Source organism: Siniperca chuatsi, linkage group LG1 (genome assembly GCF_020085105.1).
Source record: "Siniperca chuatsi isolate FFG_IHB_CAS linkage group LG1, ASM2008510v1, whole genome shotgun sequence".
Lineage (NCBI taxonomy): Eukaryota > Metazoa > Chordata > Actinopteri > Centrarchiformes > Sinipercidae > Siniperca > Siniperca chuatsi.
The window spans coordinates 20216031-20239390 of NC_058042.1; the positions used below are offsets into that span (position 1 = coordinate 20216031).

Here is a 23360-nt window from a genome sequence, read left to right on the forward strand (position 1 = left end):
GCACAGATGCAGGTGTTCAGTTGTCAATGCCAGGTCAATCTGTGCCAGATTGAGTATAAATCTGTAACTCTCCCTTCCACATATGTCTGCTATGCACCCTGCAAGTCTGTACATGACTGGTTAAAACAGTTTGAAAAGTACACCATCATCACACAGTACATTAGGTTTTTACTACAGGGCATTTCCAAAATCAATAGGCAGTCAGTGTTATGCAGTCTTATCCAACACACAGCTGTCCAGTTACTGTGCCCTCCTCACATTCTCGTGCTGCCTCAAGGGTCCTCTCAGTCTGTCTCCCACATATGGAACAATGCAGTGCATTAAAATTCATATGCTTTTCATCTGGAGAGCAGACATCCAGTAACTGTCTCTACCAGTCGTGCCATGCTGGAATCCCAAACGCTTGCCTGACTGGCCGTCCTCTGCAACTCCAAAGGACAGAGGACAGTGGCTTTCCTCACAGAGCTGTCGCTGCAGCATAGAGGCACTTTTGTTTGTTGGGGGTTGCCAGTAATTTTGCATTGTGGCTGGACTGGCTGGACAATTAACAATTTTATTCAACAGACCCTCTCAGACGACACAAAGTCGGCCACCCATTCGCAATGAATAGTTTGGTCATGAGAGCATGGTGGGCGAGCAAGTTTCTTGCCTTTCTTGCCATTTGGAAAAATGATTTTTGAGTTCGGGACTGCTGTTGAGACCAGTAGCAAAGCTGTAATTAGTATTACTTACAAGTAAGTATATGAAGCAAAACAGGAGAGTACAGTTCTGATCAGTGTTGATTGGACTTTCCTGGGATGCCAGGACTCACTGTTGAGGCTTTTGGAGGTGTTATGGTGTCAGTGACAAAATAGCTAATGAAGGATGATAATCTTACTCTCACCCACTGTTCTTCCCTCTAACATCTAAGGCAGCTGTCAACATTGCGTCTGAAATAAGACCAAGGACACGTCCATCATATCCTGTGCAATGGAGCGAATCTTATGTACCAAACAACCTTGGTACGCAGTCTCTTTAACTTCTAAAATTACTTCAGAGGAATTCACGGACACCTTCAGATTGTACTCAGAATCTCTGTTCAAATTAAAAGGGTTTTCATTCTGTGGCAGTGAGTACTTTTTAGGTATTCATGTTCTAGGAGCGCTCTGGTTAAATATTGCCAGTGATTGTGTCAAGTTTACAAATTTGCTCCTGTGATGTTTAAGAGAGCCAAATAGTGAGGCTCCATGTGATTTAAATGCTGCTGACAGCAGTCTTATCTTGTAGTTTTATCAGGCACCTTCTTCTCATCTTATGTGACTTTGGAATCACCATGTTAAGTATTTAGGACATTTTCTATTTTTGATGTCGGAGTAATTGCAGTGGGACTACACTTAAAAAGCAACCGTCACTCATTTCCATTATTAAGACTTTATGCTACTACAGCATTTTCAAAATCTTGAGCTCCAGAAAATTTGGAAGATGTTAACCACCTCAGACAAAACATAACAAAGCAAACATCTAATACATGCGCAACTTTATTTACAAACTGCATCTGTAAAGAACAAGATTATTTTTTGATAGCATAAAATTGGTAACTGATTTATAAAGAGTCCATTTTGGAAAACTGTGAAAAAAATGTGTCTCAGAAATTGTAATGAACAAGAGAACATAACAATATTTACCTCTGTGAAAAATATATATCTATTTGTCATAAAATGTGGGCTATGTCTGTAAAGGAGTATAAAGACAACTTTTATTTATTTAATTTTACCCTCAGATAAGTCAAGGTAATGATATCTGATTAACAAAATTCATAAAAAGCAGTACTGGAACAGCACTGACTTGCATCTTATAAGCAAAGGGGTGTTTGAAGCACAAAAGTAAAATCACAATATAGATACAGTATATAGTTACTAAATTCTTCCTTAAGAGAATTGCTGCAGTTCCCACCTCCCTGTTCTTTTATACAAAATGTACATTATATATAAGTTGGTGCTCCATTACAAAATGGATGTTTTACAAACAGTATATAGCTACGGTTATATTTAATATATAGAGATGTTTTTTTATTTTCTTCTTCTTCTTTTTTTTTTTTTTTTTTTTTTTTTACAATAAATCAACTTCTCTGAATGTGAGCCTATTTATGAAATGATTGACGAAGGCTTGTTATAACTGTGATTTTTAATGGCTGTGCTCTACTTCCTATGCCAGTTGCTTTCTATCTAGTCCATACTCACTGGTTATGATCTGACATTTAACTAAAAAAAAAAAAAAAAAAAAAAAAAAAAAAAAAAAACACCAATATAAATCTATGAAAAGGCCCATAAAAAGTGAGCTTGTAACTACAAAAACCTATAAAGACTAGGAGAAGCATTATGTGGAAGTCTTCTGAAATGCTTTCAAAAACAAAGTCCTTGTCCTCTGTTGATCAAGTTACTGCTTTCTGCTGAGAAGCAGTGATGCAGACTATAAACTTTACTGCTGTCCCGCTGTTCACCAGCTGCTACTTTTAGGCCACAGGCCCTCCAACGTTTTTCAGGCAAGTCGGCTGACAGGTCCCTGATTCAAATCTCTCTGTGGCTGGAAGGAGAGATTCACTCCATCCTTCTCTGCTGCTTTTAAGCAGGAGGCATCCTCCTGTTTTTGAAGTGTTGAACTTTGTTGTTTTAAGTTGTTTTTTTTTAAATCGAGCCTGTCAAGGCTGGATCATCGACATGCCTGCTGCACTTGATTAATTAGCTCTCCAAAGCGATCAAAGAGCCCCTCTACCCAAGCTCCATTCTGCAGACACTTCTGTACCGTCTCCTCCTGCCCCAGGTCCCCCGCCTGCACCCGCAGAGACGCAATCTGAAGGGCGGAACCACAAACAGAAAAAAATCAGAAAAGAGCTTAATACAGCAAGTTTCACCAGAATAATCTAAAGTTAAACTTGCAAAATATTTCTTGTCAGCGAGTAAAATCTACACCCACTTAGCACCTAGACAGAAAACAGCTTGTTAAAGTCAACACAAGCTAGCACGGTGAGCACACACATGTATCACAATGTCTCACCTCGTCCTTACACATGAGGTACGTGTGATACTTGTAATGCTGCAAAGAGTGGTACAGAGAGAACCATTGAGTTTTCTGCTGGTCCACTGTATACTCCTAGAAAGGGAAAAAGCAAAGTCTTAAAATGCTTTTTCAAGGACATTTGAAAATTCTATTTTTTTTCCTTCCAAATATTAGTCTAATAAGAGACAGCATGACAGGAAAGGGAACAGTCAGTGCCCAAAAGAATAAAAAATGAGAAACACAAAATGGTGACACTGTGCCCTCTGCTGGACATATATTGAGAGCACAGTGAATCTGACCCAAAAATCATTGTCTCACCTGTGGCACTTTGTTAGGCATCTTGTGGGGCTTCATGGTTTTCTTGTTGTAGGCCTTCCCACTGAGACGCACCTTAAAGCCCGGGGTTTCCCCATCCTTCTTCAGTTCAGTCACCACAGAGATCTCTGGGAAGCTGTCTAGAGCCGTCTGAAGACAGAGAACAGGAGAGTCACTGAGGTTCATATACCGCAATCAAGGTCCTGTACCTTTGCTTTTCTCTTTGTCAACAAAATAGATCCAGAGTTCATGTTTGTAAGCTTTTTACTTTTAAGCCCTTTGGAGTGAAAATAATGCCCATGAAAGAAAAAGACTTTGCAGTGCATTAACTCAGTATTGAAATACCGCTAATCTCAGTTTACCTAACAACAGAAGTGGCTTTCGCCGCTTATGATTTTGCCTTTTGTAATCGAAGAGATACATCCTAAAACTAAGCCATTTGATCATGAAAACTCTACTTGAAAGGTCATGGTTCATGAAAACTGAACTTGAAAACTCTATCATCACATTTAAAAATATTTCTTCCACTGCTTTACCAGAGAACTCAACCCAATAATATGCAGTTTCTAAGACATGCCCACCTTTAGGACCTGCCCTATGTGCAGTTTGTGAAGCAGGCGTTTCCTGTTGTCAGTGATCATCCCATCGACTCTTTTCATATGTGGCAGCAGCAACTCGTCTAAAACAAGGCAAGACACATTTTTTTCCATTCAGTTTTTGGCCTACTACGAAGCCAATAGCTCAATAGAAAAACAACAGCTCAATGCCCAGAAAGTCAATTCATTCACCATTTGCCCTTTCAAGTGCCGTCATCACATCCTCGTCTAAGGCTATGCTGATGAGCAGTTCCACAAAGCTCTTGAATGTCTCCTTCATGGTTCGCGTGTTGAGGAACCGTGAAGCAAACGGCACTGGAGGGTTTAACTCTAAGAGTGTGAGAGATCAAAGATCAGGATCAGGCATCAAGAGGCAAGAGATTTAGATTACAACAATATCAACTTATATCCAAACTAGATTTAATGAGAAAAGTAAAATGGCTTCTTCACCATCATCTTCACCGCCCTCTTCGGCAGATGATCCTGAGGCAGTAGGTGAAAACTCCTCCTTCCATTTCCTCCTCTTCTTAGGTGGGGGCTCTGCTCTGGGCTTGAGTTGTTTGAGTCGAGGCTTTTGGCTCTGGGAGACTGAGGAAGGGGTGGCTGTCAAGCCCAGCAAAGTTTTCACCTGAACACCCCTGAGTGGCAGAACAAAGACAGTTACACCACTGTCATGTTTCAAAAAATAATTGAATTTCATCAGTCAATACTCTTAGTACCTCGTACCTTAGCGAGTTCATAGGTTTGCAGCGTGGCTTTCGACTACAAACTCGTACATACTCCCTTTTGTTAACTGTGTCCAAGAACTTCACATATACCCTCTGGTACATGGTCTTGGCGTCACCAAAGTATCCAAGATACTACACGCACAAAGAAAAACAACATGTTACCTGTCGCAGAATAAAGAAAAGGAATTTGAATGATCAAATACTCCTACGTGCATACATGGGTCTGATTTTACGTACACTGTTTGTGGCTGAGAAGACTCTCTTTCCATCTCTCAATTCAGGCACAAATTTCTGCAGAAGAGCCTTCTGGACTTTCCAGATAGCTGGAGGCTCACAGCCTGCCCTCATTGTCACCTGGCAGAATAGGATTCAATATGTAGCAACGGTTGCAGTATAAGGAAATTAAACAATGAATGTTCAGCTATGAGTGTACACAAGACATGACTATCCTTCCACAATTCTGGGTTGAGCATCTTAGGTGTTACGGGAAAAGTGGGGGGTGGCGCCTTCAGTGACAAGTTTCATTAAAATAAGGTCAACTACACTGGCAGAAGGTAATATAGTTTAGTTCTGACATGCTGCATTCAACGTTTATTACAAGCATCCTCATCTATAAAACCTTTTCCACTTTGACCACTTAAGCAAAATTCTGCTGAACACCAAAATCCATGTTCACAAACATTCATTTTCCATCCACGCTTTTCCAGGCTGTACCTTCAAGATTTCGATATCCTCATTCCTGACGACAAACTCATCTCTCTCCCGGTACATTCCCTCCCCTCCGCTGTCCGACAGCTCCTCATCGGTCAGTCCCTCAATGGCCACACTCATCAACTGCACAGCCAACTGGCCCGGTGGGGTCTCTTTGGACTCCTCTTTGGCCACAAATGCAGTCCCTCCTGAGAAGGCGTTTGCTGTCTGTGTAGGAGTGACTACCTGTGACAAACAGGTCTCAGTAACGGTGTGTGGCATGGTGGGAACTTGGTCTGGCTTTATCATCGAACCAGGGTTTTGGTTATCTGGAGAAGGGTTGCAAATATATGAATGTGTTGAAGAAATACATTTTCAGAAAGAAAGTACACTCCTCATATGTACAATAAATCAAGAGATTTCAAACAGCAATCATCAAAGAGAAAAATAAAAACTCAAGTTCACAGACAATGCATATTACCAAAACAACTAACACGTAAGAGTACTACTGATGTCTTAAGTATGATGAAGTTTAAAATAAACAGCACAGCAAAGAGAATACTATTGACATTTTTGCATGACATCACACTGGGAATCATAACAGCAAAGATGGGAGAGACAACATGTAACAAAAGGTTAGTGAACCACCTTTTATGTTTTGCACTTCAATGCCGTAAATACACAATGTCTATGGAGCTTAGTGTGACATTTGTGATTGGGGTCTGGACAAACAGTTCTCTATTATCTTGATTCATGTCCATCCACAGTGCACTGACAGCATGACTGGGTATTGAATCTGAATACTGCTTTGGTACTGACCGAAATGTGCCTCCCTCCTTTAATTGAACACCGAATAAACTGTCAAGTACTGAAAACTGGTGTTGGATGCCTGGTTAGCTTCCTGGTCCTATTTACTTATTTTTTGATCAGATAGTTTGTGATTTAAATCAACATTTTGCCAATTTTAGGCAACGTTCTTGTACAGCTGCTTGTGTTAAGACAACATTTAACATTTGAGAACACCAGCTCTCTTTGTTAGCTCTCTATCTTGTGGGGATTTGTTATTATTTTCAAAATTTTACAAAATACATTATATTTGAAAACACAATCAACAGATTAAGAATACTATAAAAGATTGTAGGCTGATGCTCTGATAACCATATTGGCAGCTCTTGACAAGCTTAAACAGGGTATCATTACCTGCTCTGATTTTCCGATCTGAAGACTCATCCAGAGCTGAAAGCGCTGAGCTGATGCTGTTTCTCAGGGCTTGGTTCTTCCCAGTGTTTTCCTCTTCATCTGAGCTGAACGATGGCAGAGTCTCCAAGTTCTTTTGCAGATCTTCATCCAGACGTTTCTGCTGAGTGTTCGCTCCTTGACTCTCCTGTGGAATCAAGGGCCCGGGCAGAGTCTGCAGTTTCGGAGGCAAAGAAGGCAAAGTACATGGCGGTGGTTTGGACGAGATGCAGGGCTTTCTCTGGCGACTAATAGTTCGTGTAGGACTTGCAGAGTATTGCTGTTTAGGGCCAGATTTGATGAAGTCGAGGAAAGAGCCAATGAAGCCAGTTTTGACCTCTGGCTGTTTCTCTTCCACTTCACGGATCTTCTGCCTCATTCTCTCCTGCTGCGGACAGCCATCATATACACTGTGTGAGGAAGATGGCGAGCTAACCTCACTACCCCTGGTGTTTTGCCGCTTTGCTTGTCCACTGCGCTTGGCTGGTCTGGCCTGTCCACTATCCTCCTCAGGACCACCCGGTTTGGTCAAGGACTTAGAGCGAGCTTTCTTTTTAGGAAAGTCTTCGCCGCCTGGGCATTCCATTAGGCCATCCTCTGTTTTAATACACTTTGCATTCCCTTTAACTCTGTTCTGGAGACCTGAGGGGTCATACACCTGCCCGGCTAAGTGATAACCATTCTCAGAGCTCCCTCCATCGCCATTTGTGTCAAGCTCAGAACCACTGTTGTGGTGAATAGACTGACCCTGACAGTCTGTGGCCATCTGAGCTCCATTTAGTGTCATGGTCATGGTGTGGGAGTTAGTGTTGGTGATGATTGAATGTTGTGCTGAGGAGAAACTAGGTGACATGTGCCTTATATCCACAGTATGGAAGTGACCTTTAGAATCAACTGGGCTTGCCATCACTGCCATTTCAGCCTCAGCAGAGGATGTAGCTTTGACAAAGTCTTGTGGTGTGACGCCACAGGCCGCTACCGTGGCAGCCAGGATGTCGTCAACATTTGACAAAATATTTCTGTCATCTGCAAGTAGCATGGAGTCAGGGAAGCAAATAGAGTTGAGAGCAAAGTGGTTCTTGGCATCATTTGGTTGCTGATTTGCCGACTGGCTGTAGTGGTGTTTAGAGGAATCAGGGCACCCTGAACTCTGTTCAGACACTACTGTGCCCTGCTGACTCTGGGTTTCAGTGACACTGGGACCCAGCAATTCTCGATCCATCTGAAGATACTGGACATGAACAGGGCCCAAATCTTGGGCTGGTTGGATACCTTGCACTGATACCACCTTTGAAGTGTTTTGACCATGGTGGACAATGGGCTGCTGGAGCAGAATCATCTGGTTATGGTCGAGGAGAACCTGAGTGCTGGGGACCGTGATAAATTGGGTGTGGGCTGCTGAGGTCTGGCTCTGAGACTGACTATGATTCTGGTGGTTTTGTTGATGTGGCTCAGGAGATTTTAGGTGGAGAGGGTGCTGCTTGAGCTGCTCTGAGCTAAGGGGTACATGTGAAGATATAATACTGGAGTTTGTAGTTTTTGTGTTGGCAGTCCCCTGACCATTGGTACTGCTTAGATGGATGTGCTGTTGGCTCAGAGAACCCATCCTTTCACCCTTTACCTGTGCTGTGTTTGCATGACCTAGTCCCATGAGCTGGTCATCAGAACGTGAATTGCTTCGGATAACGCTTTGTGTTTTGTGATGATCGTCCATTTTTGAAAAAACATAGATGACATTGTTGTGAGCAGACATATTGCTAGCTGCAGCAGAGGCCTCCATAGATGCCTGCTGGAGAGCATCTAGGCCCCGGATAGGAAGCTCTTCAAGTTTCTGTTTGCCATATGTTGGCTTTAAGTCCTGTATTGAGGATCTGACGTTATTCTGTAAGGCTTGAGCAGTTGAAGAGTAGGTAGGCAATGGTGCAGACAAAATATATTTATGGGACTGTGTCTGCTGCTGGGACAGAGCGTCATGTGTCTTACCCCCCACTGAGGCCTGCATGAGGGTGTAGTCCTGTGTAGAATTTGATGTGGGCAAATTCCGCACACATGTGGGTGGGTAAGAGTTAAGGGATTGGTTAAGGGATTGTCCTGTGGTGTAGTTTTGAGACTGAGTCACCGAAGCTTGCCCCTGTGACTGAGATGTAAAAGTCACATTTGGGGCACCCTGAGAGTGGGATGCGGGGTAGCTCTCAGAGAGATTCCCCTGACACAAACCCTGGACCTGGGCTCCATACTGGATCTCCTGCTCCTGGCTCAGCCCGGGACTGGAGGAGTAAACAAGTGTCTGACTAACAGATGCCACATTGTCAGACTGGCTGGAGAGGGAAGGCAGAGTCTTGTAAAGGGGGGAGAGTTTATCTGAGATGGAATGGGAGGGCTGTGACTGTGTGTGAGGGGTGATATAGGTTTGAGACAGACTACTGGACATTAGACTAGATAGCTGGACTGACTGCTGATTAGCAATCACTGAGTTCTGCTTCTGTCCTGGGGAGGAATAATGTTCAGGAGACCCCCCTGTCAGGTTCTGAGAGTGCTCGTGACTCTCTTCACCCCCAGCAGGGTGTGGAGCTAGTTTGGAAGAGCAGTCTTTAGCCTTCGGCAAAGAAGTGGACGAATAAGCTTGAGTTACTGAGTCTGTTTTGGGTTGTGGAGCACGATTGACCCCTTGAGAGGAATCTGCCCCTGTGGACACGGGGGTCTGACGGGACGGGTCCTGCTGGTAGGACACATCTGCTTCACTGCCAGAGCCAAAGTACCCCTGCAAGGAGTGCTCTGAATTGGGCAATTGCTCTGAGGCCGCATGGCTGCTGGAAGGCCTCTGGTGGTGTTTGATTACACTACATTCACGCTGAAGAGCTCTTTCGATAGAGCCTGAGAAAACCGTGGCCCCATAGGGTTGAGGGACACCATGAGGGGCAGGCAGGGCAGAAGGTAGCAGGCTGAACTGGGGTTGTAGGAGGTGGGGGGCAGACTCCTGGGCTGAACGGTAAGTGGAGGATTGGACTGGCAGAGCTGAGCTCAAAGCGGGGCCAGGGAGATGATTGAAGGCCAATGCAGTGGGAAGCACAGTCTGGCTTGATTTGAGATGGAGGAGGGGGTCATGGTGAGAAAACAGGCCATTGGTGGAAGTGCTGAAGGCAGGATCCTGGAGAGCCAAGGAAGGGTTGGTAGAATAACTCCTGGAAGGGTAGGCACCAGTATGCTGATAGGACGACAGAGCAGCAGGAGAGGGGAAAGTGGCAGTAGAAGGCAGGGCACCGGTCAAATACAGCTCTGTGGTGGAGGAGTTGGTACCTGCATTGCACAGAATAGACAATGTAAAGACAGGACAGGCAACTTGAAAGGATATAATCCAAGCACAATAAATTAAACCTGTGTACACAATAGATACAACTTGAAATAAACCAAAAAATTGTAAATACTGACATCACCAACCAACTTAATTTTGTTCAGTAAAAGGCTTCTCCAGGTGCTTTTAAGAGCTATGACCTAGTTCCATGTTCAGCCCTAATTTGCCCTAATCAGCCCTAACATGCTAATGCTAATTGTGTCAATAGTTTAGAATTTTTACAACAATCCTTTAGTTGCATCAGCGAGCCTTATAGGTAATTTATTTGAATCTTCTTTTATTTATTTTTTTATTCGTAGTCCATCCCCTATTAGGGGTAAATATGTAAAATTACCTGGTCTAATACACAATAGCATTCTGGACTTTGGATCGTAGATTAAATGATTAGATTCTTGGAAGAGCTCTATCAGTGAATATGTTTCTCGCAAATACACATAAACACCATATATAGACGTAGCTTTCTCAATAAAAAAAAAAAAACGGGTAATGTGTTCACAACTCAGTGTCACATAGAAAATCAGCAGCTTTTGTAGGTCATATAGGTTATGTTAAATAAAATAAAAGGCCGACATTCATAGTAAAAATAGAAATATTTGGCTAAACCACAATAGGTGGTGTCTATTTAAAAACACTGAACAAGTGGATGTGTTCTCACCAGCAGGCCAGGATGGGGGTCTAAAAGGAGGAAGCAGTGAGGCACTAACAGGACCAGCCTGAAGGCTTCTAGACTCCATGGCTGACAGGAAGCTCATGATCGAGGTCTCAGAAGTATTACTGCTTGAGTCAAGTGTTCCTGACAGTAAAGAAGAAAAGAACGATGACCATAGAAATGGGCAACAAAGTAAACACAATCCTATGCGATAGGTAAATCAGAGCGTTAAAAGGGTTAGTTCAACCAAATTGCAAAAATCCTGTATCGGTCAGGCTATGATATCTACTCATGCTGACAGTTTTGGTTTTATTTGATAAGGTTTAAGATATCTGCTTCTGAGATTTCTGCCTCCACTCTAATACAATAAAGAATTTAGTTTGCGGTGCTCAAAGCATTTAAAAATGACATGCTGAAAAAAATGCATAACAAAAATTAGGTTTGTAATGGAACTAGTTTCTACTGAAGAAATCATCCCAATTAAAACTATCCACAGCAAGGCCTGTGTATTATCCAGACACATTACTGTTAAAAAGTAGTTTTTCAATTCCATTTACATCCATTATTTTGATTGGTGGCACATGCATCACAGGGGGATATCTCAAAAAATCAAAGCATATAAAACCAAAAATATCAGCATGACTAGATGCCACTAGGGGATAAGTGACAAAGTAAGTAATAAGTAAGTAATTTGGGTGAACTGGCCCTCTCAAAACAATGTGTATAGCATTCATAACTCACCTGCTGCAGCAGGAAGGTGTGACGTAGTGTAGGTGGGAAGCTGGTGGGTGGAAGTGTAGCTTTGCCGCTGGAGGAGCTCTGCATCAAGGTGTGCTGCACCATAACTGGAACTGCATCAATACACAAACACATACATCAGAACTCTTATCTTCACAAGCAGCAGTGAAGCACCCAACTATGTATGACCCAAGTAATGACTTCTCTTGTCACACACAACAGCCTTGATTTCAAGTATTAATTCTGTAAAGTCTTGGCTGTCTACTGAGTGACAAACTCAGTAGACCCACACCTTATTTGCTCTATGAAGCTCTATGAAGCATGCTTTGAAAAAACGTGCTAAAAACAGTTTATAACGCGATTCAGTCCAAACCCTACATGTGCCTAATGCATTACCCATTTCAATTGATGTGGTAAAAATGCCTGAACTATTCTTGAACTCTTGAATTATTTTACTCATGTTGCAAGGGCTCACGCTGCTAAAGGTAAATTATTTATACAAAACATAGCACACATTTTAGGCTACCACAAATATGAATAACAATTGGCATATTAGTTTGTATTCTATATCAACCACTTTGGCAAGTAACGAACTATAGTTAAGAAGTTCACAATTCTTACATGTAAAAATCTGAACGACTATTTAAACTGTGGTTTGTGTGCTGTTGATGTCCAAAAATAAAAATTGATTGCTCTACTTGGTGGGAGGTACTATGATATTTTGCCTGAGCCAATTAGGAAAAAAAGTTTAATATCTGACATATGACTTTGAATTCTCTTGGGAGAAAATTCACAGGAAACAGAAATAAAATCAGAGGTAATCAGATGCAGCCAGCCTGAATCAAAGTGTTCCCTTTTTGCCTGAAGGTAAACATCTGTGGAAGAACACAGAGGTGAAAGGGAGTCATCTGCCTCTTTTTCTGGTCCTTTCAACAGACACACACACCAGCAATCTCCTGTTATAAAACTCTTCTCTGCTATTTGACTATAAAGTTGAGAAAAACAAATGCAACATATAGCCAAGCCCAATATACACTCCCTGGCCACTTTATTAGGTACACCTATATAATTTAATGCAATCCAATACAACATATCTGCCACATATTCTACATTTCTGAAGATTATAATGTTCAGTTTTTGTTGACATGGTCAGAGAGGGGTTAATTTAACTGTATGTTTATTACTGAGTTCGTAGTTAGTGGTGGTGTTGTACTGGACTGCATTATATTGAATGGGGTTTCTAATATTCTTCCCTCCTCATGATTATAAATGGGGAGGGCAACACATTAGAAGCACCTCTCAATATAATGCCATCCAGTAGATCACTACTGCAAAGTACAACCTCAATAATAAACATATATTTCAATTATTACCTCTATGACAGGGTCAATCAAAACTGAACATTATTATCTTAGTAAAGATAGGATCTATGGTTGAGCTGTTGTATTGGATTGCATTAGATTTTACAGGTGTACCTAATAAAGTGGCCACTGAGTGTATATCAGTTGATCAGTTAGTTTCCTAAGCAAAAATAGCTAATGATGTATGGAGTAATTATTCATTTTTTAGATTTGGTGATTGTTTTCGGCCTGTAAAAAATAAAATAATACCAAATGTGTGTGTCAATTTATCAGTGTCTAGTTTTAGTCAAATCAACAGCAACACAAACTCCAGATATTTGGGTCATACTAATATGAAAACTAAGATAATATTTTCTGAATTTGTAATCAGCACATTCATGGTATATTTTACTTGTTTAATCATTATAGTCAACTGATTGTAGACCGCTTTGATTTTTGTCATTCAACCCACAATTATGTGTTGATGAGTAATCATTTCTGTAGACTAATTTAGTGGGTCATCTTACTTTATCTGCTCGGCCTCTCTCTCTCAATACTGTAGGAGGGTTAACTTTAGTGCTGCTATTTTGTGTGCTGCTTGTGAGCACAATCTGACTTATTCGTAGCAGATACTACAATTTTGTCATTGATCCCTGTTCATTATTACAATATGTAGTAGATCATAATACAACTGTCTTGAGTTTGACAAGTTAGAACTTTACAACTTTGGCAAGTTTTGCGGCTACATTTACTCTATTTTATAAAATATAAAGTAAGTTATAATAATGTCAAAGATAGTAATGGACCTATAACGCTTATAACTAAAATAATGGCACAACTAACGTTATGTAGACTTCGACACGTCGACTCTTTGGTAACAGCACCAATAGCTATGTAACGTAACCATTAACGTTAATTTGAAGTACCATAACTGACATGACTAGCATTGGTGGCTAGTTACCTATCTTGTTTTGGCGTTGGCGAGCACCTGTGGGTCAAGAAAGCAGGCCGATAAATTGCTAGTTTAAACTGCCTAGCTGGTCAACTCATTACAGATATTAAATAAATTACTCTCTAGTTTGTACAAACTATATACATGGCCATGCTGAGGAGACGGTGTGCTAGCGAAAGCTAGCAAGGTGGGAGACAGTAACAAACTAAGAAACCACTGATAAGTCAAAGTCTCTACAACTCCGATCAAATTCCGAAATTTCACCAATTCCTCCAGTGTTCCCGATAACAACAAGGACCTCCGCACTTTTCTCCAAGAGCAAAGCTAGGCCCTCCATCACCGAGATTTCCTTCGGAAGGTGCCCTCTCCTTCATCTTTTACCTTGGCTTGACACTAGCTGTGCTGCGGTCATAGGCCCAAGAAGCTACGGTCTGTGCTGGTGGAGCCAGCGCGTCCGCAAAGCTGGAGGTCGGGTAGTTCCTGTCCATCATCCGGTGAAAGATTCACTTCCCCGACGGAGCTTCGTGGAGAAGCGGACACACATCGTAGCAGCCCGGGTCCGACCGACCGACCGACCGAGCAGAGCAGGCTGTCCGGTCAGAGCACTGTACAGTCCGCAAAGCCGCCCCGAAGCTGTGCTATATCCTGGATAAAAGTGTACAGTTGGCCCTCTGAGTGATTTCGTTAATTTTTGTTCATCTCCCGTCATGGAGAGCCGTACAAACCTTGCATGGTTTCACGTACCCATGTTAGTTTATTTCCCAGGATGCACCGCAGACTTTGGCTGGAAGTTCTGTAGTTTTCCTTCCTTCCACCCTGAAAGTTCAGCTATGTGTCCCCCACCTGCATGGTTCTTGAGATACTAAACCCTTTTTTTTAAATGTCCTAGAACCCCCAAAATATGAAGCAATTAGTTATAGCCTGCCCCTGCTTGGATAAAGTGTTGATATTAGAATAATGCCAAGATCTCAAATACTCTTATTATATACTTATTGTATACTGTCATTTGACTCCCAGTGAATTAAATAATAATAATAAATTGAGGCAAATTAAAAACATTTTGAGACCTCCTGTTGTGGATGTCACTGGAACCTGTTTGAAAACTATAAAATAATTGTTAGGGTTTATTGTAAATTCCCTTTGTTAGAATAACTTTTGGGCTTTTATCAGCAGCCATATCTTTAACCATTTCATGTTACTGTGGAAACATGTAGCGTTTGGCATCCTTTAAGATAACGTAAATTTGAGCCCTCAGATGTAAATTCCTAATTGATAGTATATAGTATATTGATAGTTGTTTTGGTCTAAAATCTTTATACTTTAGAAATGGCATTAACTGCCATGTTCCAGTTTGCAAGTTTTTCACGGTTAAAGAATATACAATTGTCATCTAATATGGCTGACAAAACCCTCAAAGCTGATCACATTTACACTAAATATCAAAGTGAGAATGGATACAGAGCCATCTTGTGCACACACATACACAACCTCACACACAGTTGAAAGATGAGACAAAAAATAATTAAAATATCCTTTTTATTTAAAACATCTATAAAAAGATTTTTATTTCAAGTAGTTATGCTTCATGAGCTTCAACAAAGCTAGCCCTCAATACATTCTCATAATGTCATGATGAAACTTTGGTAATTGTAATTTACAGGGACATAACTTCTGTTGTGCACTCTTCTGCATCATCTAATGAGAATGAGACGCCAGCATCCAACAGGCTTGTATAATGCTCATGCAAATTACAGTTAAGTGAGTGACATGTTGGACAAACTGTTGTGCTGCATCCTTTACAACTGCTGAAATATGTTTTAGCGGTCATATTCATCACAGCTATAATTCTCTTGTATAACTGTAATATGTTCTTATGTGTGAATGTAAAATGTTGTAAAACTGCCTTTGAAGAGCTTCCGCCACCATATATAGTACATTTAACTTAATTAACCACAATATAGATACTGAAAGTAAAAATGACTTCACATATCAGAAGAGCATTCTCATTAGTTGGTGACTCAAATATACATTTCCTGACACACTAGAGCTATATAAAAGCAGCAAGAAAATCTGCACATTTTTTAGTAAGTAAAAAAGGTAAAAGATGATAATATACAGCTGAAAGTAAAAAAGTGAATCTTAACAAAGCAGGCTGGTAGACCAGAGCATCAAAAACACTTAAAAGCATTTTATTTATGGCAATATTAACCATCATGCCATTAAAAGCAGTTTTACTGTCACCAGTTTTCCTTCTGAAGGAGACAGGAAGTCGTGTGCCTACACAAATCAGTCTGTCCCACTTCAATTGCAATTAATACTTATCGTGTAATGAAACATAATCCTAATCTTACTATCAGCCCTTCTATACATGCTGTGTCTAAAAGCAGCTGCTCCTTAAGGGCTTAAATATTCCAGCAACTTAAATCTCTCATGTCCAACACATCATTGATTCTTCATTTTCATTTAGACAAAAAGCAGCAAACTGGGTACAATGTATTATAAAGCTTATTCAGCACAGGGTTGGAGTTATATCACAAAGCAAAAATCACACCTGTGAAAATAGGTTGTAGAGACTACCGCAAGACTACGTTTTGGCACAAGCAGGTAAAGAAGCGGGAGCTAAAAATTGACAAGATTATACTGCTAAGGAAAAGGTACACCAACAGACCAGAAAGATTTGAAATGTAGTGGAAAAAGATTAATCAGAACAATAAACAGAAGGCATAAGGCACTGTTTTAAATCTTGTGACGATGAAAACATTGGTACACAGTGTTAATCAGAGCAGCACAGTGTAAATGTTAGCTGTACATTGCCTGCCTAATGTTGACAGATGTGCTGATATGTTGTCCTGAAGATACTACCGCCGAATACTTCCAGGTTGTGAGCTAAAACCAAAAATAAGAAAAGATGTTATAAAAAATATGCGTGAATTGCCTGTCTGTGACTGCGTTATGGATTGTGTTGTGTGTATGAGGAAAAACATGAAAAGTGAGTTATAACATATCCGCAAATACAAATGAATATGCAAATACCCAGGATAGGGAGGAGGTGGAGCGTCATGCGGTCCACTTTTAGCAATTGCCTGCTCATAGGAAGGCAGCCCTGGGGGGTCGATTTCCTCCATAGGGGGCGGGGATGCAGGTGGGAGCACAGGTTGTAAGGACACCTCATCTAACCGTCGCATTATTAGAGAAGCATTACTCCTCCCCGGTCGCACCCGGATGGAGCTGTGAGAGGATTGTAGACATATTATATCATGTCATTTATATGTGACCGACTTAATCCCTAAATATTGAGATTAAGGTGAAAGTCAACTTTGTTCTTGTTATGCAACTGTGCACAACAAATTGCATTTGTGCTGTAGGTTCCCCAGCTCTACATGTACGGTACATGGTGTGACAAGAAGCAGTAACATATTGTTAGGACAGGTGTAGAGCTGAAACAATTAATCGATGGATTGATTAGTTGGCAGCTATTTTGATAACTGACTAATCACTTCAGTCAATTCTCAAGCAAAAATATTGAACACTCACTGGTTCCAGCTTCTCAAATGTCTTTGTCATCATGTATGATAGTAAACTGAATATCTTTGGGTTTTGTCAGACAAAACAAGCAAGTTGATGTCAACTTGGGCTTTGGAAAATTGTGACAGACATTTTCCACTATTTAATAGACAAAACGATGAATCAAGAAAAGTATCTGCAGGTGGTACTATAATGAGAATGTGCACGAATAATGTAGCTGTCTGCAACAGTAGTAAAGACCCTCTCACTCACTTTGCACGGCTGAAGTTGTTCTTGCATTTGCTTTGACAGAAATACCAGACCAGGAGGCCAAAAATAACTATGGCTACTCCACCAGCAATCAGTCCCACCAAAAGAGATGTCACATCGACCCGTGAGCGGTGCTTGTCCTTATCTGTGGATCAACACAGACCACAGTGAGTAACTGGACAGCATTGAGCGTGTATAGAATACGTTGGGTTGTAGACCAAAACAATCATTTTAAAAGCTGCTGTGCGCTGTTGAACAAGTAGTGAAACAGGTTTTGAAAGCACCAGCAACATAGTTGTCCTTGCAACAGGCAAGACACCAGTGTTCCTGAACAACACCTGTACACAACGTTGGTCATTATATTTGATAACATACATTTAAAATGATCTAAAGTAACAAATTGAGGTATTTCTCTCTCCCTCTCACCTGCAGTGTATTTATTCCAAAAAGCGTCCTGCAAAACAAAACATCATTAGTATGGTGAACTCTGCTGTAAGGCCTCCAACCTCTTTGTGCTCATGAAATGATCTCAGTGAGCAGCCCACTGAACAGCATCACTTAACTGTAGCCGGGATGTTTTCAAAGACCTCCCTTGCTTCCTCGTAATTGCAGACTTCTTCATAACACTCCCTTTCCAGATTTCCAGGAACGAAAATCTCAAAGTCAAATCGGTTGAACAGCAGATGGCGACCAAGGAACGAATTTGCGTCTCCCTCGTCTACAAACACTAGGAAGCGTGTCCAAACAGAGGAAATGATTAACAGGAGATCTCATAGATCTGGGTGTTTAAAGTGGATGAATATGTACTTCTTCAGTAAAATAGCTCACCTTCTTGGTCTTGTGATCCTTCATGTTTCGACAGTAACCTCCTCATACAGGCCAGATCACCACATGACAAGAGTTGAAGGAGTATGAACAGATGAAACAACATGGTCACGCGTGCACCTGCGCGCGGATAGCGGGTGGGGCATTAATTGGCAGTACAGCGGGCAGAGTAGCCTACCAAACAACGCACTCAGCTTCTTCAAACTATTATATGTACACTTTACTTGAACCAACCAGCACCAGATAGCTATATTCTACATTAACTATGATGAAAAGTGGCACATAATGATGAGCAGAGTTCACCACCAACAAAATGAAACCTATCTTAAAAGAGCGGAAGGTAGCCTACGTGTCCCAGCCTCGACGTTGATAAAAAAATGAGTCAGGAAACGTTCAGTGATTGTCACACACAATAGCTGTGTTTGGCAACTTCCTTTGAAAAACTTTAACGCGGCTCATCCTTTATAGGCAAAATACAATAAAGTATAGCTGTGGTAGTCCCTGAAGAACCCAAGACATTTCCGGGAGGTTAACAAAGGTTTTGTTTACTCCCAACAGCTCTTCCTTAACTACCTGCGCAGACTCAACCAATCGATTACGTTTACCTGGATAATATGATGAGTTCTGTTAATGAAAGTGGACGCTAGAGGGCAGCTGAAACCACGAAAGTGATAGTGTTTTCAGAGAGTCACATCCAAGTATTAAATAGGATTACACATTCATCATCTGACTTCTGACTTTGAGTCAGACACCACAACTGTACTCCTCCCAACGTCAAATCAAACTCATACTTAAGCAACACTCACTGACTTGGTGGTGGTGATGCTGATGATATTAAGCTTATTTGATTGTTGCAATTAAAGACATTTTCTCTGAAAAAGAGCAGCAACTAAATATCTAAAATGTAAATTCCTTTGTCCTAAAAGGACAAAACAAACACATTTTTATGAATAATTTTTACTACTGAAGGCTTTTTAACACACTGTCTCTCAAAAAATATATCTATGTATGTATTGTATGAGCTTAATGCTGTAGTGTTTACATGGTAGCTACTAATCAATAAACACATTTTAACGCTAACTATCATGCAATAGACGTAGTAGGTCCTTATACCTTTTTAATGTAGGTGTGACATAATTTTTCCATTTTAGACACTGACATCATGGTTTCGTGACTTATGTGTTTTCTCATGTAAGCTCTGGTAGAGCTTTACTGGGATTTAAAGGCCCATCTTACTTGAATGACTCTATAAAGGGACACATGCCATATTTTTAGCCTTTACAATCTTCACTTCTAATGGGTGGAGCAAATTACTTTTGTAACACAATGCTATCTTTTAGGATCTTTGCATCAGGACACATTTAAAAGCACTAAACCTCCTCTCTCAAGATCTCTCAGTAGCCCAGGAGCTGGTGACTACACCACTATGCACAGGCCTTGTATTGTGGGAAAAGGTTGTGTAATGGGCTCTGGAGTCATGTTGACAGAGAAGAGGCATCTGTGATAAAATACACTTAGTTTGACTTTTTCCACCACAAAGCATGGTGACTATAGCAACTTTAAAGACACCACAAACAGCAAAACATGCAGCAACACAGTGAAGATAAAGTTTCCCATTCTGCCTGGCAAACCATCCTCCATAACAGTGTTTATGTTTCACACTCTCTATGTAAATACACATATCTGTCTCTGGGCCTCTTGGCCAGTGTTTATGTAAAGCAGAGATAGGATGCAATTGAACATTATCTGGCTGACTTCTGGATGGTGCTAATTGAAGAACAGTGAGAGCCCCTCTCTTGTACTTGGCTACGTCTCTGGGTAATGTCAGAGTCTTAGATTTACCCAGAGGAATGTTGAAAAGGGGTGAAGAAAATGAGAAATTCTGGGCTTTATCTAGTGTATGATGGCAGATGATTTTGCCACCTTACACCACATACTGCCATATCAATGTTATAATGATTTGTCTCACTGCTGGGGAATGCATGTGGTTTTTCAACAGCTCACACAGAGTGGTGTTTGTGTTCAAACACAGTGGATTGTGACAAGTGGTGGAAGTAATTAGATCCTTACTTACTTAAGTAAAAAGTACCAATACCACAATGTAAAAATACTCTGTTACAAGTAAAAGTTCTACATTCAAAATCTTACTTTCTTAGTAAAAGTACAAAATATACTTAAAGTACCAAAAGTAAAAGTACTCATAATGCAGAAGGGGCCCATTTCAGAATAATGTTATATTATATTATGGATTATAATTATTGATGCATTAATGTGTACATCACTTTAATGTTGCAGCTGGTAAATGTGGAGCTAATTTCAACTACTTTATATACTTCTGGGTAGTTTAATCTATAATAATAGATCATAATTTATTAGTTGATGTATATTTTGTATTAATAATCTAAATCTGCAATGTTACAAGTAACTACAGCTGACAAATAAATGGAGTGGAGTAAAAAGTACAATATTTCCCTCTTAAATGTTGCGGAGTAGAAGTATAAAGTAGCATAAAATGGAAATACTCAAGTAAAGTACAAGTACCTCAAAAAGTACAGTACTTGAGTAAATGTACTTAGTTATATTCTACCACTGCCAACACCACAAAGTGAAAATACTCTTTTTACAAGTAAAAGTCTTGAATTCAAATCCTACTTAGTAAAAGTACAAAAGTTCCATCAGCAAAATGCAGTTAAAGTATCAAAAGTAAAAGTGCTCGTTGTGGAGAAAAAATGGCCCCTGATTGACATAATATTATATATTATCAGAATCAGAATCAGAAATACTTTATTGATCCCCGAGGGGAAACTCTTTTGTTACAGCTGCTCACTATCACGCCAAGTATAAATATAAAAATAACCAATAAAAATTACAATAATAGATTGTTAATACTGATGAATCAATGTGCGATGTGGACCTTTTTTATTGGATCATTATTATTAATTATAATAATGACATAATGTGTAAGCAGCATTTTATTGTTGTAGCTAGTTGAGGTGCAGCTAGTTTTTACTGTTAATATACATTTAGGAAGTTTAGTCCTGTGGTTCCCAACCAAGGGGCCGGGCCCCTCCAACGAGACCCAAGATAAATCTGAGGGGTCGTGACATGATTATTGGGGTAGGAAAGAAGAAAAAAGAAAACAGTTCTGCTGTTCTTTGGTGGTCAGTTATTTAAATGAAACTATCTGAGAAATTTAGAGGGGAAATCTTTGTTGGAACTGCTAACAACTCATAGACATCTGAAATTTGATGTGGGGCCCCAACTACACTCAGCTTTTTTTGTAAGAGGTCACAAGCCAAAAAGGTTGGGAACGACTGGATAAATGTTGAATAATGCATTTTATAAGCTTATAATATGTTATTTTTATGTAAATTCTTAATCTGAAAAGTAACTATAGCTAAAAAATAAATGTAGTGGAGTTAAAAAGTACAATATTTCCCTCTGACATGTAGCAGAGTAGAAGTATAAAGTAGCAGAAAATAGAAATACTCAAGTAATATACAAGTAACTCAAAATTGTAAGTACAATACTGGAGTAAATGTACTTAGTTACTTTCCACTGCTGATAACCGGAGCTGCGTGTGCAAAAGGGACCAATTAAGCAGCTCAGCTTCCAAAAAGAATATCAACTCACTTGCTTTTCATCACTGAACCATGTAGAACTACCTCTATCTGACTGTGATAAGAAGGGGCCGTAATAAACCAACCACAGCACACAGTATTTACATCTGGGACATCTCACATGACGGACCATCCACATAACAGTTACTTAAAGCCAGTGAGACAAATTAGTGATGAGAAGAGAGAGCGATCACGGTCAAGGATGAGAAAAGCAGCTGAGAAGCAACTGCTTGCAGAGGAAAGGATCGTATGCTGAGAGATGGAAACCAAGATGTAAGGCTTTCCAAACATTCTGTTAAGCCTTGGTCACATTAGTTCCTATCTGCTCTACACTCCACCTTGCAGGCGGTTGTGATGAGGTTATGCTCCTGAGAATGTGTTTTGTGATTTACACACACTGATAAGAGTCGGGGATGCTGCTCCCTGTGGACAACTGGACAGAAGTGAGCGGTGAGCCTCTGCAGACCTCTGGTATGATAGGAAAAAGAACATCAGCAATAAATGTGTACCTCTAATGCACATTTAATCTGAGTATTTTAGTGGCAGGGCTGAAATGATCAGATTATGACTTCACTCGGTACAGAACGAGGAGTGGCACACCACAAAAAAAAAAAAAAAAAAACCCAGGCTGAGCTGTGGCTTATAGTCAAAGAAAGAGAAGCATGTATTGGGGGTCGGGGCGGATATTCAAACAGTGCAATGTCAGTAGTCTGCACTTTGTCAGTTTGTGCTGATTCCATCACAGCCCCAGAGGGAGAGAACTCCAACAGACCCCTTTTACACCTAATGCCTGGGCCATATATCATTGGAGTTAACATCCTAATGCTCTGGACGGGTGCCTGAGAACAGATTTCTGTGCGGGATAAACGGCACTTTACTTTCCATCAATGGGCAAAGGCAAGGTGAACTAAAAACAGAAATTTAGAGGTCCTTGTTTTTTCCACTTTGACAGTGAGTCATGCTGACTACAGCTGAACAGTATCTATTAACCCGGTGGACAGTTTCAAAGTTGCGGTGGCAGTGAGTCAGCCTACGCCACAAGCTTTAAGTGTTGATGCTACAGTAATACAGCTCTGACCTCAGCAGACAGGGTCATCTTAAGTGCACATTACTATTGCCACCTCTCATGTGTTCCCAGACAAATGACCCTCTCACTGCAGGCAATTTCTCACCTTGAGTCACAGCTCATCTAATACGGGCATTACTGTCCTTTAACTAAAACCAGATGTTGAGAGCCGCTAGAGGACGAGCCCCCATTACAGTCGCTGGATGGCTTTCTGAAAAGATAAGGCAACTAGTAGGGTAGTTGTCTGAAAAGACTTATTATATACTGTATACAATATCCATTAATGGCACAAAAAGCATTTTTTGGCTGTTTGACAAACTCCAAAATTGCCTATCAAATTCAAGTTCCTTGTGTGTTATACAACTTGCAGAGTTTATGACATTATTTAACATCAAAATAACAAACAATATTTAATTATTTAACAAGAAAGAAGCAATCACATG

The 23360-nt window shown here is 40.6% G+C and overlaps 2 protein-coding genes across 3 annotated transcripts; both read right to left on the reverse strand.

The window, feature by feature from the left end:
* Positions 1–1499: 1499 nt before the first annotated feature.
* On the reverse strand, positions 1500–14466 carry qser1 (glutamine and serine rich 1). The gene is made up of 13 exons (XM_044196462.1): positions 14014–14466; positions 11344–11453; positions 10609–10746; positions 6566–9898; positions 5390–5694; positions 4913–5029; positions 4674–4807; positions 4398–4585; positions 4140–4277; positions 3933–4030; positions 3355–3501; positions 3034–3129; positions 1500–2829 (listed from the first exon to the last, which is right to left on the reverse strand). Exons 1-13 carry the CDS (start codon positions 14121–14123, stop codon positions 2689–2691), a joined length of 5055 nt encoding a protein of 1684 aa, XP_044052397.1. The 5' UTR covers positions 14124–14466; the 3' UTR covers positions 1500–2688.
* A 685-nt stretch (positions 14467–15151) lies between these two features.
* prrg4 (proline rich Gla (G-carboxyglutamic acid) 4 (transmembrane)) lies at positions 15152–18819 on the reverse strand. Of its 2 annotated transcripts, XM_044201123.1 has the most exons (7): positions 18581–18817; positions 18235–18351; positions 17970–18133; positions 17833–17860; positions 17410–17551; positions 16666–16860; positions 15152–16518 (listed from the first exon to the last, which is right to left on the reverse strand). In XM_044201123.1, the coding sequence occupies exons 2-7, from the start codon at positions 18335–18337 to the stop codon at positions 16491–16493; spliced, it is 660 nt and encodes a 219-aa protein (XP_044057058.1). In that variant the 5' UTR covers positions 18338–18351; positions 18581–18817; the 3' UTR covers positions 15152–16490. The 2 variants fall into 2 exon arrangements, with proteins under 2 accessions (XP_044057058.1, XP_044057066.1); XM_044201131.1 differs by having other exon boundaries at positions 18235–18819.
* Positions 18820–23360: the final 4541 nt, after the last annotated feature.